Genomic DNA, 13,348 nt, shown 5'->3' with positions numbered 1-13,348 from the left:
GCGTGAAAATGTGGATTTCTGGTTGATACTCACGGCTGCATTGCCAGATTCAGTTTAGACAGAATCATAAGTTTGCAAATGATACAACAGTAGTTGACCTCCTAGGCAATAATGGTTGGTGCGATCAAATGGTATGTGACAACAACCTGAGTCTCAACTTGGACAAGGCAAAGGAATTGATTGTGGACTTCAGGAGGATGAAGGTCGACCACTGTACTGCACATAAATAGCTCTATCGTGGAGAGCGCAAAGTTTCTTGGTGTGCATTTAATGGATGTCCTAAATGGATCCACAAAACAACCTCATTAGTCAGGAAGGCGCATTAGAGCCTCTGCTTCCTAAGGAAGTTGAGGAGGGCAAGACAGCATTTTACAGAAGCATAGTTGAGTGTGTCCTCTCTGGCTGCATCATTGTGTGGTATGGTAGCTGCAAAACAGCGGACCAGAAGTCAGTAAGGAGGATCATTAAAACAGCCAACAAGATCATTGGGGTCACCCTGTCCTCTATTGATGACATCCAATCCAAGTCTTGCTTAAATAGGAAGGAGGTACAGGAGCCTCAAAATCAGGATTGCTTGGAAATAGCTTCTTTCCACAGGCTATGAGATTGATGAAAGATATCCTGTAACCTTGGGTCTCTTATCAATAGAAAGAATAAATTATTCCAAAATATTTACAGCATGTATATTTATGTTGTATTTTTATGTACACCTGTCATTATGTGCTGTGATTTATGTGTTTGTGTGTGCACCATTGTCCAGAGAAACACTGTTTCGTCTGATTTTATATATATCTATATATATATATATCTATATATATCTATATATATACACACAGCCGGATGATAATGAACTTGTAACAAAATTCACAATATTGATTAGTTCTTGAAATATTTTGGAAATTAATAAATTTTAAATAAATTCAGGGACCGGTGTGAAAACTATTACATCTCTCTATTTTTAAATTATCTTGATAGATATCCATTAATTTTTTTTCCCAAATAGCTTTGACTTTTCACAGTAAACAGTCAAGTGGTGTTATAACAGTTGAATCTGGATTCTTCAAATAGGAGGCAATCGATTTCTTTCTTCAAGAAGGATGGAGAGATTATTTTAGTGTCTGGAAGAGATGCTGTTTAGTGGAATAGATTTCCGTTAATATAAAACTCTAGAAATGTGTAGCAGTTAGTGAAATAGGTATGGTTCTGATCTCTGGAGTTGGATTTTGAGATTGACATGTTTTCCCTGTCACTGATGGGATTCCCCCTGGATCTTCTGCTTTTTTTTAAGATTATTTTGAGATTCAGTATGCCCACGCTGCCCATATACATCCATGTGACCAATTAACCTCCTAACTCTGTATGTCTTTGGAGTACCCAGAGGGAACCACACGGACGTGGGAGAATGTACAAATTACTTACAGATAGGGACAGATTCAAACCCAAGTCAATGGCACTATACATTCTAAAGATATACTGAATTGTAGGCCATTTGAGGTCTGGAGGTTGTTCCAAGTGTAGATGAGATTGGCTGGAGAATCGAAGGAATTGATGGGCATGTGTGAGGTAAAGGGTTATAGGAAGAAATGAGATTACTCTGACAGTCAGTAACAACCAGATGGGCTAAAGAGCCTCTTCCGAGGTCATGAAAATACGAGAATTTGAAATAAAATTGAGAAGCGTCCTGCAGCCAGAAAGACTTCTGTATGTATTTCAGTTTCTTGAGACTGAGTGGATTTTATAATAGATCTTACTTCTCATTTAACTACCAAGGATATGTGGCCATATAACAGCAATAATTATCCATAAAAAGCTGTCAGCATCTGACATGAGATCAGTGTCATTAATAATTTGAATACTTAAATTTGGCTAATGTCTTATGTAAGTTTGTGTTTATCCTTGTATTCTTTGTTGTTGTAACTGCCCAAAATGTTTGGGCTCCATGCGTATCTGAGGAATCTAACTCCTACTTTGAGTTTACTCAGAGAATTAACGACAGACACAGAGTTTCACCAAACCATGCCCCAACTCTCTTCTTTTCCAAAAATGGAGTGAGCTATTTATAGAAACTTACGCAAGCTTGACTTCAAGGCACAAGGCAGACTCGTGAGCCATTCAGTTGATTGATGGCTCCTGTTCTGGCAACTGTGATTAAGGCGCTCTGATTAGGGTGTCCTAGAATTTGTTTATATTATTTGCATATAGTCATGGACTGAATATGGCATATTTACAGTATGTGGCCAAAGAACTATTACAAAAATCTCAGAGTATTTCTTGATTGAATGTAGCAAGGAAGGCATATGTGCAAACTTGTTACAAAATTCAATAATTAAAATTGTCTGAGACCATAGCTGGGAACCCCAGCATTCCATTTAGCTGCTTTATATTATATCCCCATGAGCCTCAAAAAGCATACCGATCTGAAAAATCAAGTGAATTTCCAGCACTGAATTGTAGCAAATAATTTTAAAGCTTTGTGTGTAATCAAAGGTACGTTGCCACCTGGGTTAGGATTTGGGCGGAGGGTATAATTTTAATGCTGGATTTAGTTGTAAAGGGAATATGATAAATCAGCCAAGGAGAAATGTGCTGCAGGGATATTGAGAAAGAATGTTCTTCCAAATAGTTGGTACAAATGGAATATTCCTTTACTGTGACCTTTTGCATCTGTGTTAATCACAAATCTCAAAACAGTTTATGTTACGTCTTCTTAACCTTTCTCCATTCCAATGTTTCAAACAGATACAGTTAATCCTACTAAGTGTGGCTGTCCATTTGCATTAAAGATGGCAGCATGCCAGCTTCTTTTGGAGATTACAACGTTCCTTCGAGAAACTTTTCCTTGCTTGCCTCGACCACGTACTGAACCTCTTGTTGTAAGTATCATCAGCCGCAATATTGTGTTGGGGTAAACCATTTAACAAAACTAAGATGCTTAGAGGAGTCAATAATCTTATGTACAAAAGGCCAAAAGCAGGGCAACTTCACATTCATCCAACTGCATTTCAAGAGTTCATTTACCAGTTTAATTTTAAGTACCAGTCCTGTTGCCAAGTTTGGTACCAATGCAAGAACTTCAATTGTCAGTGGATCAGAAAATTAGTGAAAATAAATGGCTTCTCCCTCATTTTAGATTTAAGGTTTACTTTTAGGTCTCTGGAATTTGGGTCGATTTGCTATTGGTTGTGCATCAACAAGGCTTTGAAACTTTTTGTAAAATGTTGGTCTGTGCAATGTCTAACTCTCTTCAACAGGATTTGGAAAGCTGCAGACTTCGTCTCGATCCCGAATTAGATCGACACAGATACGAACGTAAAATCAGTTTTGCAGGGATTATTGATGATGAGCAAGATGCAAAGGATTCACCACACAGCAGCAGTCATACTCTTAAATCGGACACGGCCTGTGAAGAGAAAAAAGGTTGGCGAGGACTTTTTAAACAGAAAAGATTTTAAATTAAAAAAAGCTCTAAATTAATTGAGAATGCAATAAAATTAAATGATTATTTGACTACCTTTTAAAATCAACAAGCTGATGTTCCTGAGGTCAAGGTCAGAAGAAGATTCATTTATTTTCTGTTAAAATCAAAGTACTATGCTTTCAAACTGCACCAGTACAAATTATTAGTCGTGATAAGATTGAAAACCTACTTGGCTTCTTTTTTTAGCACTTGATAATTGATGTACTAAGGATGCATCTTCTAAAAAAAAAAGAAATGGGGCTGAAACATACTTCTCAATGTGAAATATAAAGGATCTGTCTGCTGGCAACAATCAATCAGTAGATATTTCAAAGCAGATAAAATCAAAAGGTGTAATGGCTGTCATAGGACTTCAGAAAATATGAAACTGAAAAGGGGATCATGAAAAAAAGGTTTACAAGTCAATGGAAGCTTAATGCACCTAAAAAGTAACTTCCGAATTAGAAACATTGATGTGATGCAAGTTGGAGAGAAATTTCATCAATAAGGAAATTGGGTAAATGAAAAGCATTTGTTCTTCTAAGCAAAGCTCAGTCCATAACTTGTATTTTTGAGCAAATGATGGTTAATGGTAAAGTATATCTGACAAAAATTCCACAGTTATCATGGACCCAAAAGTAATATTCTCCACCGTTTGGCAACCATTTTTCCCTATTTCCAATGTTAAGTACCATATTTGATGGCATATAAGACCCACTTTTTTCCCCCAAAAAAATGGCTCAAAAATATCCCCCAGGGCTTGTGTACGAAGTTGAAATTAGGGTGATAATGGTGAGTAATGCCAACAGTTATTATCCTCACTCCATGGCTTACTTGCATCACCACCATCTATTGTTGGGGGGTGGTGGTGGACTGTCAGTGGCGGGGAAGTGGGGTGAAGGGATCAGTGTGAGGGCTGATGGCAGGTTCTCAGGAGACTCCCAGCGGTCCCTGCCCTGGTCTCTCCCAGCAGCCCACTGTCGGTCCCCACACTGATCCTACCGCCCCTCCCCCCTCTGGGGAGAGCAGGGCAGTGGGACCAGTGCGGGGACGTTTTTGTAAAATGTTTTCTGCTATAGCTAAGCTGCTTTTGTTTTCTCTTGTAAATACAGCAGTATTATTATTAAAAATATTTTTCTTGTTTTAGATGCATATTTTGTCCAAGTTTTTTCTGCTATACTATAACTACATATTTCAATAACGTTGTGCTTACTTGTAAATACTGTACACTTAAAAAAATGTTTAATATTCCCTGCTGAAATAGGGGGTGTGGGTTTTATATGCCATCAAATACAGTATATTCTTGAGCAGTGAATTGTGTTCTGTTCCTCTTATACCATTCAATTGTCTTTCATCTTTTCAAAGATCCCAAAGTGATGAGATAGTGATAAACCCTGCATGAAAGTGGAAGTCATTGAAAACCTTTAAAAAGATTAGAACAAACGGATTTCACATTGAACAATCAAGCATTGAGAAAGCTGAGAGGTACCAAAAGCATGTTGTCAGGTCTCGAAGAAGCATATGGAGACATCTTTACCACAAGACAAATGTTGTCTTTGTCCTAACTGTGCCAATTTCCTGCAGCCTTGCAGGGAAGTTTGGTATCAGTGTACTGACCTGTATTGGTGTTCATGCTATTAATAAATCTGGAAATGACAAAATGTATTGCATTTTCCAGCATTGCATTGAGGCTGTCCTCTATCATGGATGTCAATTGGGTATCAAGAACATTACTCTCTAGTAGTTAGAGTCAGGCCTCAAACAAAATGAGATACCTCTAGTTATTGGAGGTCAATCGTCAGAATCCAGGGTGTTACTGCAGGAGCTCTGTAGGAGCCATGGTAATGCTGGGCAATGAACATCTCCAATACAATACAATCAATATGTTTCACAGTCAGCAACATTGCCATCACTGAATCCCTACAAACAGCAACCTAGTGTTCATCAGCAACTCAAATGGACCAGACATGCAACTACAATAAGAGCATATTAAAGGCTCTTAAGGACTGGGCCCATTTCAGATAAACATTTTTTTTTGGAGAACAGATCATTTTTTAAAAACAGCCCAGTAACAACAGCAAATCACTTGTAACAGTGTTTTACTACAACAGCAACCAACAAGGGAAGGCTTTTTAAGCATTAAAATAAAGTTTAATTGTCAACAAACAAAAATGCTGACCACCGTCGATCACCACCACTTCCCCACCAGGGTCCAGCTCCTGCCTGGGAGCTTGAGCTCTGTTGCTACTGGCGCCGGGGGCCTGAGGTCTGCTGCTGCCGACACTGGGGGCCCAAGGTCCCTGGTCAATTCAGTTCTGAAAAAAATTTCAGATACCTTTGTTTAGATGATTTAAAAAAAAATTTTGGATAACTGATAATTTTGGAGAATCCAATTTCGGATAATTGGAGTTGTACTGTACTAGTTATTCCAGCATCCAGGATAAAGATGCTCACTTGATTGATACCCAATCCACCAAGTTCATTGTCTCTACTCTGGTATGCCAGGAATAACATGGACTTCAGTCAATTGGAAATGCCGTGACCTGTTGTTACTCTTCAAGTCACTGGAACTCAGTCCCGACTATCACTGTGAGAGTGCTTTACATTAGATGGTTCAAGGAGATCACTCATCACCATCTCAAAGTTAGATTTCTTGTCAGAATGCATACCTGACATCACATACAACCCTGAGATTGTTTCTCCTATGGGCCAAGCAAAATTTTTAATTATTGATAGTGCAAAAAAACTGTACTCAAGAAAAGATATGTATGCAAAGGAGAAATATAAACAGTGCAGTGTAGAAAATAAAAATTGAATAATAAATAATATACAAAGTAGAAGTCCTTAAATGAGTTTGTTGTTTAGAAGTCTTAGGAATGAAAGGCAGCAACTCTTCATGAACTAATGATACGAGTCTTGTGGCACCTATACCTCTTTCCTGATGGCAGCAACGGCAACCACAGAGCATGTTCTTGGTGGCGGTGTTCCTGCTCTCTGACAGCCGCGTTCCAATGTCTTTGATGGCAAAGACAATTTTGCCTGTGATGTACTGAACTGTGTCCAATATCTTTTGTAGGGCTTTCCTCTCAGAGGTATTTGTGCCCCCATACCAGGCTATAATGCAGCCGGTTAGCACAGTTTATACTACACATCTGTAGAAGTTTGTTAAGGGTTTCAATCTCATACCAATCCTCCGCAAACCCCTGAGGAAATAGTTGTGCTGACGTGCTTTCTTCACAATGACGCTAGTGTGTTGGGTCCAGGAAAGGTGACTCCCAGGAATTTAAGTTTGCTCACCCTCTCCACCACTGATCCCCCAATGATGCTTGATTGTACACCTCTGTTTTTTCTCTTCCTAAAGTCCACAATCAGCTCCTTGATTTTGGTGTCATTGTTGGTGTCATTTGGTGTCAAGGTTATTGTTGGTGTACCATTCAGCCAAGTTTTAAATCTCCTTCCTGCATGCTAACTCATCGCCTCTTTTTATACAACCCACTGCTGTGGTATTGTCAGCAATTTTAATGCTGTTGTCATTGTCGTACCAAACCACACAGTCATAGGTGTAAAGTGAGTAGACCAGGAGCTAACAAAGCAGCCCTGTGGTGCTCTGGTACTGATGGAGATTATGGAAGAGATGTTTTTACCATTCCTCGCTGATTGTGGTCTGGAGGTGAGGAAATCCATGATCCAAGGCCCAGGTCTTGGAGTTTGCTGATCAGTTTTGAGGGGATGATGTTGTTCAATGCTGATCTGCAGTTGATAAAGAGCATCCTGATATACGCATGTGTTATTGCTGTTCAGGTGTTCCAGGGCTTTGTGTAGAGCCTGTGATCTGCCATAACATCTGTTGCTACAGAAGGCAAATTGGAACAGATTCATGTTACTGCTGAGACGGGAGTTGATATGCATCAACATCAGCCTCTCAAAACACTTCATCACTGTGGATGTGAGTGCCTCTGATTGGTAGTCATTTAGGCAGGTTACCACATTCTCCTTGGGCATAGATACAGTTGAGGCCTATTTTAAACATGTAGGTGCGACACTCTGCTGGAGTGAGATGTTATCCATGAATACCTTGGCAAGTGAGCACAGGTTTTCAGTACTCAGGTACTCCATCTGGACTGGATGCTTTCCTTGGATTCACTCTCCTGAAGGCAGCCTGTATGTCATCAGGGGATGTGGGGGCCTCCAGTGACTCTTCCTTGATTTGGTGGTCAAATTGACATCGAAGGCATTGATTTCATCTGGGAGTGAAGCTCTGCTGTCTCCCACTGCACTGGATTTGTTTGCATACAAAAAAGGGAACTGTAATCAAAGAAAGAAGTGTAAATCAATAGTAAAAAAACGCATAAAAAAAGCTCAGTAATAAATAATGTGCAAATGAGTCTCTGAGTCCGCCAAGTTCAGGAATAGTTTTGCTTAGGAGTCTGATGATAAGGGGTGGCAACTATTCCTGAACTTGGCTGTACAAGTACTGTGGCGCCTATACCTTTCTCCTGATGGCAACAATGAGAACAGAGCATATCCTTGGTGGTGTGGATACTTGATCATTGCTGCCGCTCTCTGTCAGCAGCGTTTCATGTAGATGTTCTTGATGGTGGGAGAGTTTTGCCGGTGATGTACTGGGCTGTGTCCACTACTTTCTGCAGGGTTTTCTGTTCAGGTATTAGTGCCCCATACGAGGCCATGATGTAGCCAGTCAGCACATTTTTCACTACATCTGTAAAAGTTTGCCAAGGTTTTTGATGGCATTCTGAACCTCTGTAAACTTCTAAGGAATTAGCAGCACTAGCCTGCTTTTTTCACAATGACATTAGCATGATGGGGTCAGGATGGTACATGGACTAGTTCCAATACAATGACATTCACTTATTTAAACATAGAAATAATGTATTGATTGCTTGCATTTTATATAACATATCCTGGCAATGGGACCATAATTTTTAAGGTGTAATTTCTTAGGACCAATTAGAAGAGCAAGACCAGGAGGGTCCCGACTACTTCAGATAAAGGGGGCACGGAGTTTTCGAGTAAAGAAGGGTGGATCTTTGTCAAGTATACGTCGAGCAGGAAGTTTGAAGAGCACAAAACTTTCACGACAAGATTCTGAGTCAGAAAATGAAGAGCTTCTAATGTCTCAAAGCCACGATACTGTTACTGATATAGGTAATTTCTTAACATGCATTTTATTCAAGCAATTTTAGGATGGGTTTTAGTGTGAAAAGATTATACATAGCATTTATTCCTATTTTTAATAGGTAGCCCCTGGAGTACTAGTGAACCTAGTATTGAACCAGAAAGGTTGAGTACAGGAGGGACAGAAGAAAACTATCATAGAAACATGACGTGGTTACCGGTATGTATTACAGTTTAATTTTTTTATGCTTCCTTTTATGTTTGAGATGCCAGGCTTTAGAGACTTGTAATTGAACCAGAAAACATAGTTGATTGCTCCATTGAAAATGGGGAAAAAACTTCAGAAACTGGAAATCAAAATACCAACAAGAAATGGTAGATATATTCAGCATGTCAGGCAACATCTGTGGGAAGTGAAACAGTGGACTTGTTCTTACATGATCACTACAGCAAATATATGTTCTGCTGCATTGGGCTTTCATTTGTTTTGGCTTGTACATGCTCCATCTTATTTAAAATAGAGTATATAAACATTAAAATATATGCAAGTACTAATGTGTTTGTACACAAGTAAATTTGCGTGGATAATTGATCAGACTTGCTTCAAACATTTGTGCAGTTTTGGTCATTTTGCTTCTCAAGAGAGTCAAAGAATTGTAATAATAGATGTGTAACGGTTAAAACCTTGTGTTTTTAACTCTGTTAATTTTGTGCCTGTCTCTTTAAGTAGTGTTAACATAGTGACTATTATGTAATATGTCATAATACCCACCCAGGCTAATCACTTGCATTCTACAAGATGTGAAAGAAGCTTGAGCATGAGAAATTTTTCTTTGAATTTTTGGATTTCTTTAAATACCTTTGTGTATCTCTTTAAAAGCTTTTTATATCATTTGCATCTTTATATATGTTTTATATCTCTATAAATCTTTGTATCATTATACAGTAAATGCTTTGTTATTCATCGTTATGAAAGTCTTGTTGCGAAGCTATGCAAAATGTTTATCCATTCTATCGACAAATTAAAACTACATACAGAGTTTGATTTATTAGATTAAAGAGATCGAAATTTGGGATATCGTAACTCATGCTTTGGAAGATGATACTGAAATTAGGATATATTAGAATAAGGAAAGTGTCATCTATAAGCTGTGTCTCTGAAATATCATAGAATCTAATATATATTTGTGCATGTATGACTGTTTGTTTGTCTGTTTTCCATGCAAATAAATATGAAGTACTCTAGAGATCTCCAAGGAGGTTCAATAGGGTTAACATTTGATGATGAATGTCATGACCACATTGATATGAAGTTTAAAGGTATTTTTTGACCAGCTTGTACTTGTTTAGGAAACATATTTACTGGCTTGCATTACTGTTTACTATAATTGTGGTAATATTTGATGCTGAAAGTCATGCCCAAATTGAATTTAACCTTTATGGTCATATGAAGTTCAAAAAAATTTGAACTTGGACCAGGAATACCTCAATTATTTACAGTCCTGTGGATCAATGTACATTCAGAATAAAAACAAGTGGCCAAACCCAGTTCAATACGGGCCCAAAAAGTGAAGCAACATTGGCAGAAGCTCTTCACAAGCCCATAGAGTTCGACAAAGGAGAAAGCAAGAGACAGGAGAGGAACATAAGTCTCTCCTCCCTGTTGAAACTTCCAGACGTGCAAGGAGCAGGCAGCAGGAAACAGAACAGCAGTGATACATCCGTCTCAAGTGCTCATGTCTCCAGGCAGGCAGCGGGAAAGAGAACAACAACACCAGGCCTGCCTCAGTGCTCAGGCCTCCAGACAGTCAACAACTGAGTGTTTTATTTCCTGGGCAATGCTGGGTATCACATAAAATAAATGGAAGCCATGTTTAATAAAGAGTATTTATGCTGAGCATCTCCATCTGACTCTATACATAAAGCTATGCCAGGGCCTAATCTTCAAATATCTGAACAATTCTCTTGAAATATTATGGAATTGCCTTTGTTTCAAACTGCACGTTACAAGCAGCAATAGACAATGAGCAAGACAGTGTTTAATTTTAAAACACTAATTTTATTTCTTACTCTTAAACTGTAGTCTTAACTCTTAAACTATCCTTAACACTAAATTTATCCCAATTATGCGCTGGTATGTATGTGTGTGCGTGTGTGTGATATACCCAAACAATTACAGTCCAGGCTAAAATCTAGAAAATTACTTCAAAGTTCACTCTTTGAAATTTAGTATTGAAGCACGGGCCTTTGAAATTTGATGCCCAGAATTAATGTCAAATTGATGGGAAGACTGGAGTTGTGGCTGCTACAGACTCATGAATTCTCCGTGCATTTCGTTTGAAGAAACGTCCATCGACACGAACTGTGGTCATAACACTCCTGGTCCTTTTGTAGGCAGGACTCTAACTGGGAAGCCTCCATGAAGCTTCCAAGACCCTGGCACTCGTCTCTCCAAGTGACCTTCACTCAAAATGAACCACTTTGCTTCCAAAAGGATCCTCCTGGCACAGGTCAATTCATCAAAAAGGCTCAGTCATTCCACAAAATGGCTGGCAACAAGAGCTGCTTCAAAAAGCTGTTTTCTCTTCAGCAGTCAGAATCGTTCTCCCTTACAAAATTGCAATGTCTTTGCAAATGTATCAAATCTGGTACAGACTTTGACAAGGCTTCTCTCAGTTCTTCCAATGTATCGAATTGTCACTGGGCTGTGACTTGTATTGATTGTGATGGTGCTTATGTAAAATGATAAATGTTAACTGTGGCCATTCAGTTCTTCCTGTCTGTGCTATCCCTTACAGTGATAATCCCATTTTACTAAAATGTGAACTCGTACTACCTTATTGAACAAAATGCTACTAATCCTGTAGGGAAGCTTGTAAAATTGAACTTATTTTCCTACTGGAAACCTGCAATAATCTGATTTTTGTAGTGTCAATTTGAGTTGATATTTTTTAAAAATATTTTTATTGTTTAATAGAAAAAAGTTAATATTTCAATTTATCTTTGTGATTAGGATTAAAAAGTATAAGCAAAAAATCAACAAAGCATGAAGTAAATTGTGATTAGATTTAGCTGCTGGCAATTTCCTAGCCAAATGAATTAATGTTAGTATTTTTTTAATTTAGAAAAATTGCCTGAGCATCAATGCTGTGCTGTCTATTTCCAGGTTGTCGCCACTTGATAACCACGTTTTTTTTTCAACCTTGTATAGTAGTAGGGGTTTTGATTAATGGGAGAGGCGGGGTCTTTTTCTTATAATTTGTATTTCAATATATAATTGAAAAAAATAAAATAAAGATGAAAAATTGCCTGAGTAAATCCAAATGAAGATTGGGAAGCTAAACAGAAATGGAGATCGTGTTTTGCAAGATTTTTTTTGCTAGGTAGAGGCAGTCCACAGGTTTCGATAGGGTTCCGTTCCTGAGAATTGTTTGTAAGGCAAACTTAAGTCAGAAATGAACAAAAGTACTGATACAGCTGCAACAGGAAAGTGAGCCATGTGGGAAGAGTGGCTACAAGCTGGGTCACTAACCAAATGAATGAGGTTTGTGACTGCTCATTGCTTCTAATTCTGCTCAACTCGGATTGGATAGACGTGAGTGGGACAGAAGGTATAGGAAATGCCTCATTCCTACTTGGCAAAAGATTCCTGCAGCCCCGTAGCAGCTGACAAATCCTTGCACATCTATGTCTGTAACTGAAGCACGAGGGAAAGGACTTGTAGCTGAATGTAAGAATAAGGAAATCGTCTTTCAATTTTATTTGATATGAATTCACCAAGAGTGCAATTTTGAATTATGACCTATGAAAGAATATTAGAAGGCTGCAGGTACAATGGGGATTCATTGGATTGATTTTTGGGATGAGAGGTCTATAATAAATGGAATAGAATAGGCTTTATTATTTTGGGATGATTGCATGGAAATATACGGCATTATTATAGGATGGGTAAGGAGAAGGTTTCATGAACTGTATAATCCAGATCTAGAAGATAATAATTTCACGATTAAATTTGGTCAACTAGGGATTAGATGAGGAGAAACTTCACATAAAGGGTTGGGACCATTTGGAATTCTCAATTTCAGATACCTGGGGATTCTCAGATCATTAATCAAAATGATTAATTCTTGGCCATCAAGAGATAAAGGGTAAAGGTAATGAAGTTGGAGTTATGTCAATACTCAATCATGATACTGAATGATTTTGAGCCAACTTTTTATATTTCTATGTTAGTGCCACAGCAAGGGAAAATGACAGGTCAGCTGGTTGAAAAGACATTTCTAACACATTTCAGTAACCTGTTAATATGCTTAGAGAGTGCTTAACTATGAATTGGAAATACTCTTATATCATTGGAAAATAATGTAGTTCTTATATTTGTAAAATAATTCTTAAAAAAACATAGAAGATTGGAAGAAAATAGGTCAGTCAGCATCTGTGAAGGCAGAAAGAGTAAATGGAGTGTTTTGAAGTAAAAGACAGAATTCTGTGGACACTGTGTTTGAAGTAAAAAACACACAATGCTGGTGAGACTCAGCAGGTCAAACAATTTCCTTTATGTAGCAAAGGCAGAAATACATAAGAGACATTTTGGGCTTGAGCCCTTCATCAAAGTATGGAGTGTTTTGAGACCTGGCATCGGGATAGATTAGAAGGAAGAAGAAAGATAACCAGTATAACAGTGTACTTGTTGGAGATGGTGGAACCAGACAGGAAAATGATGGATAGAAGGAACCAGGTTGTGGAGGAGGGATG

The 13,348-nt window shown here is 38.3% G+C and overlaps 1 protein-coding gene across 1 annotated transcript in view; it reads left to right on the top strand.

Annotated features, from left to right (window-relative positions):
* LOC138761753 (protein unc-80 homolog) overlaps window positions 1-13,348 on the top strand; it is a 335,004-nt gene that overhangs the window by 174,517 nt on the left and 147,139 nt on the right. Inside the window, 4 exon segments of the mRNA XM_069934449.1 lie at window positions 2,740-2,873; window positions 3,252-3,417; window positions 8,420-8,623; window positions 8,716-8,813. Of these exon segments, the coding sequence (XP_069790550.1) occupies window positions 2,740-2,873; window positions 3,252-3,417; window positions 8,420-8,623; window positions 8,716-8,813 (602 nt within the window).

This window comes from Narcine bancroftii, chromosome 4 (assembly GCF_036971445.1).
Source record: "Narcine bancroftii isolate sNarBan1 chromosome 4, sNarBan1.hap1, whole genome shotgun sequence".
Lineage (NCBI taxonomy): Eukaryota > Metazoa > Chordata > Chondrichthyes > Torpediniformes > Narcinidae > Narcine > Narcine bancroftii.
This window is presented reverse-complemented; position numbering and strand designations above follow the sequence as displayed.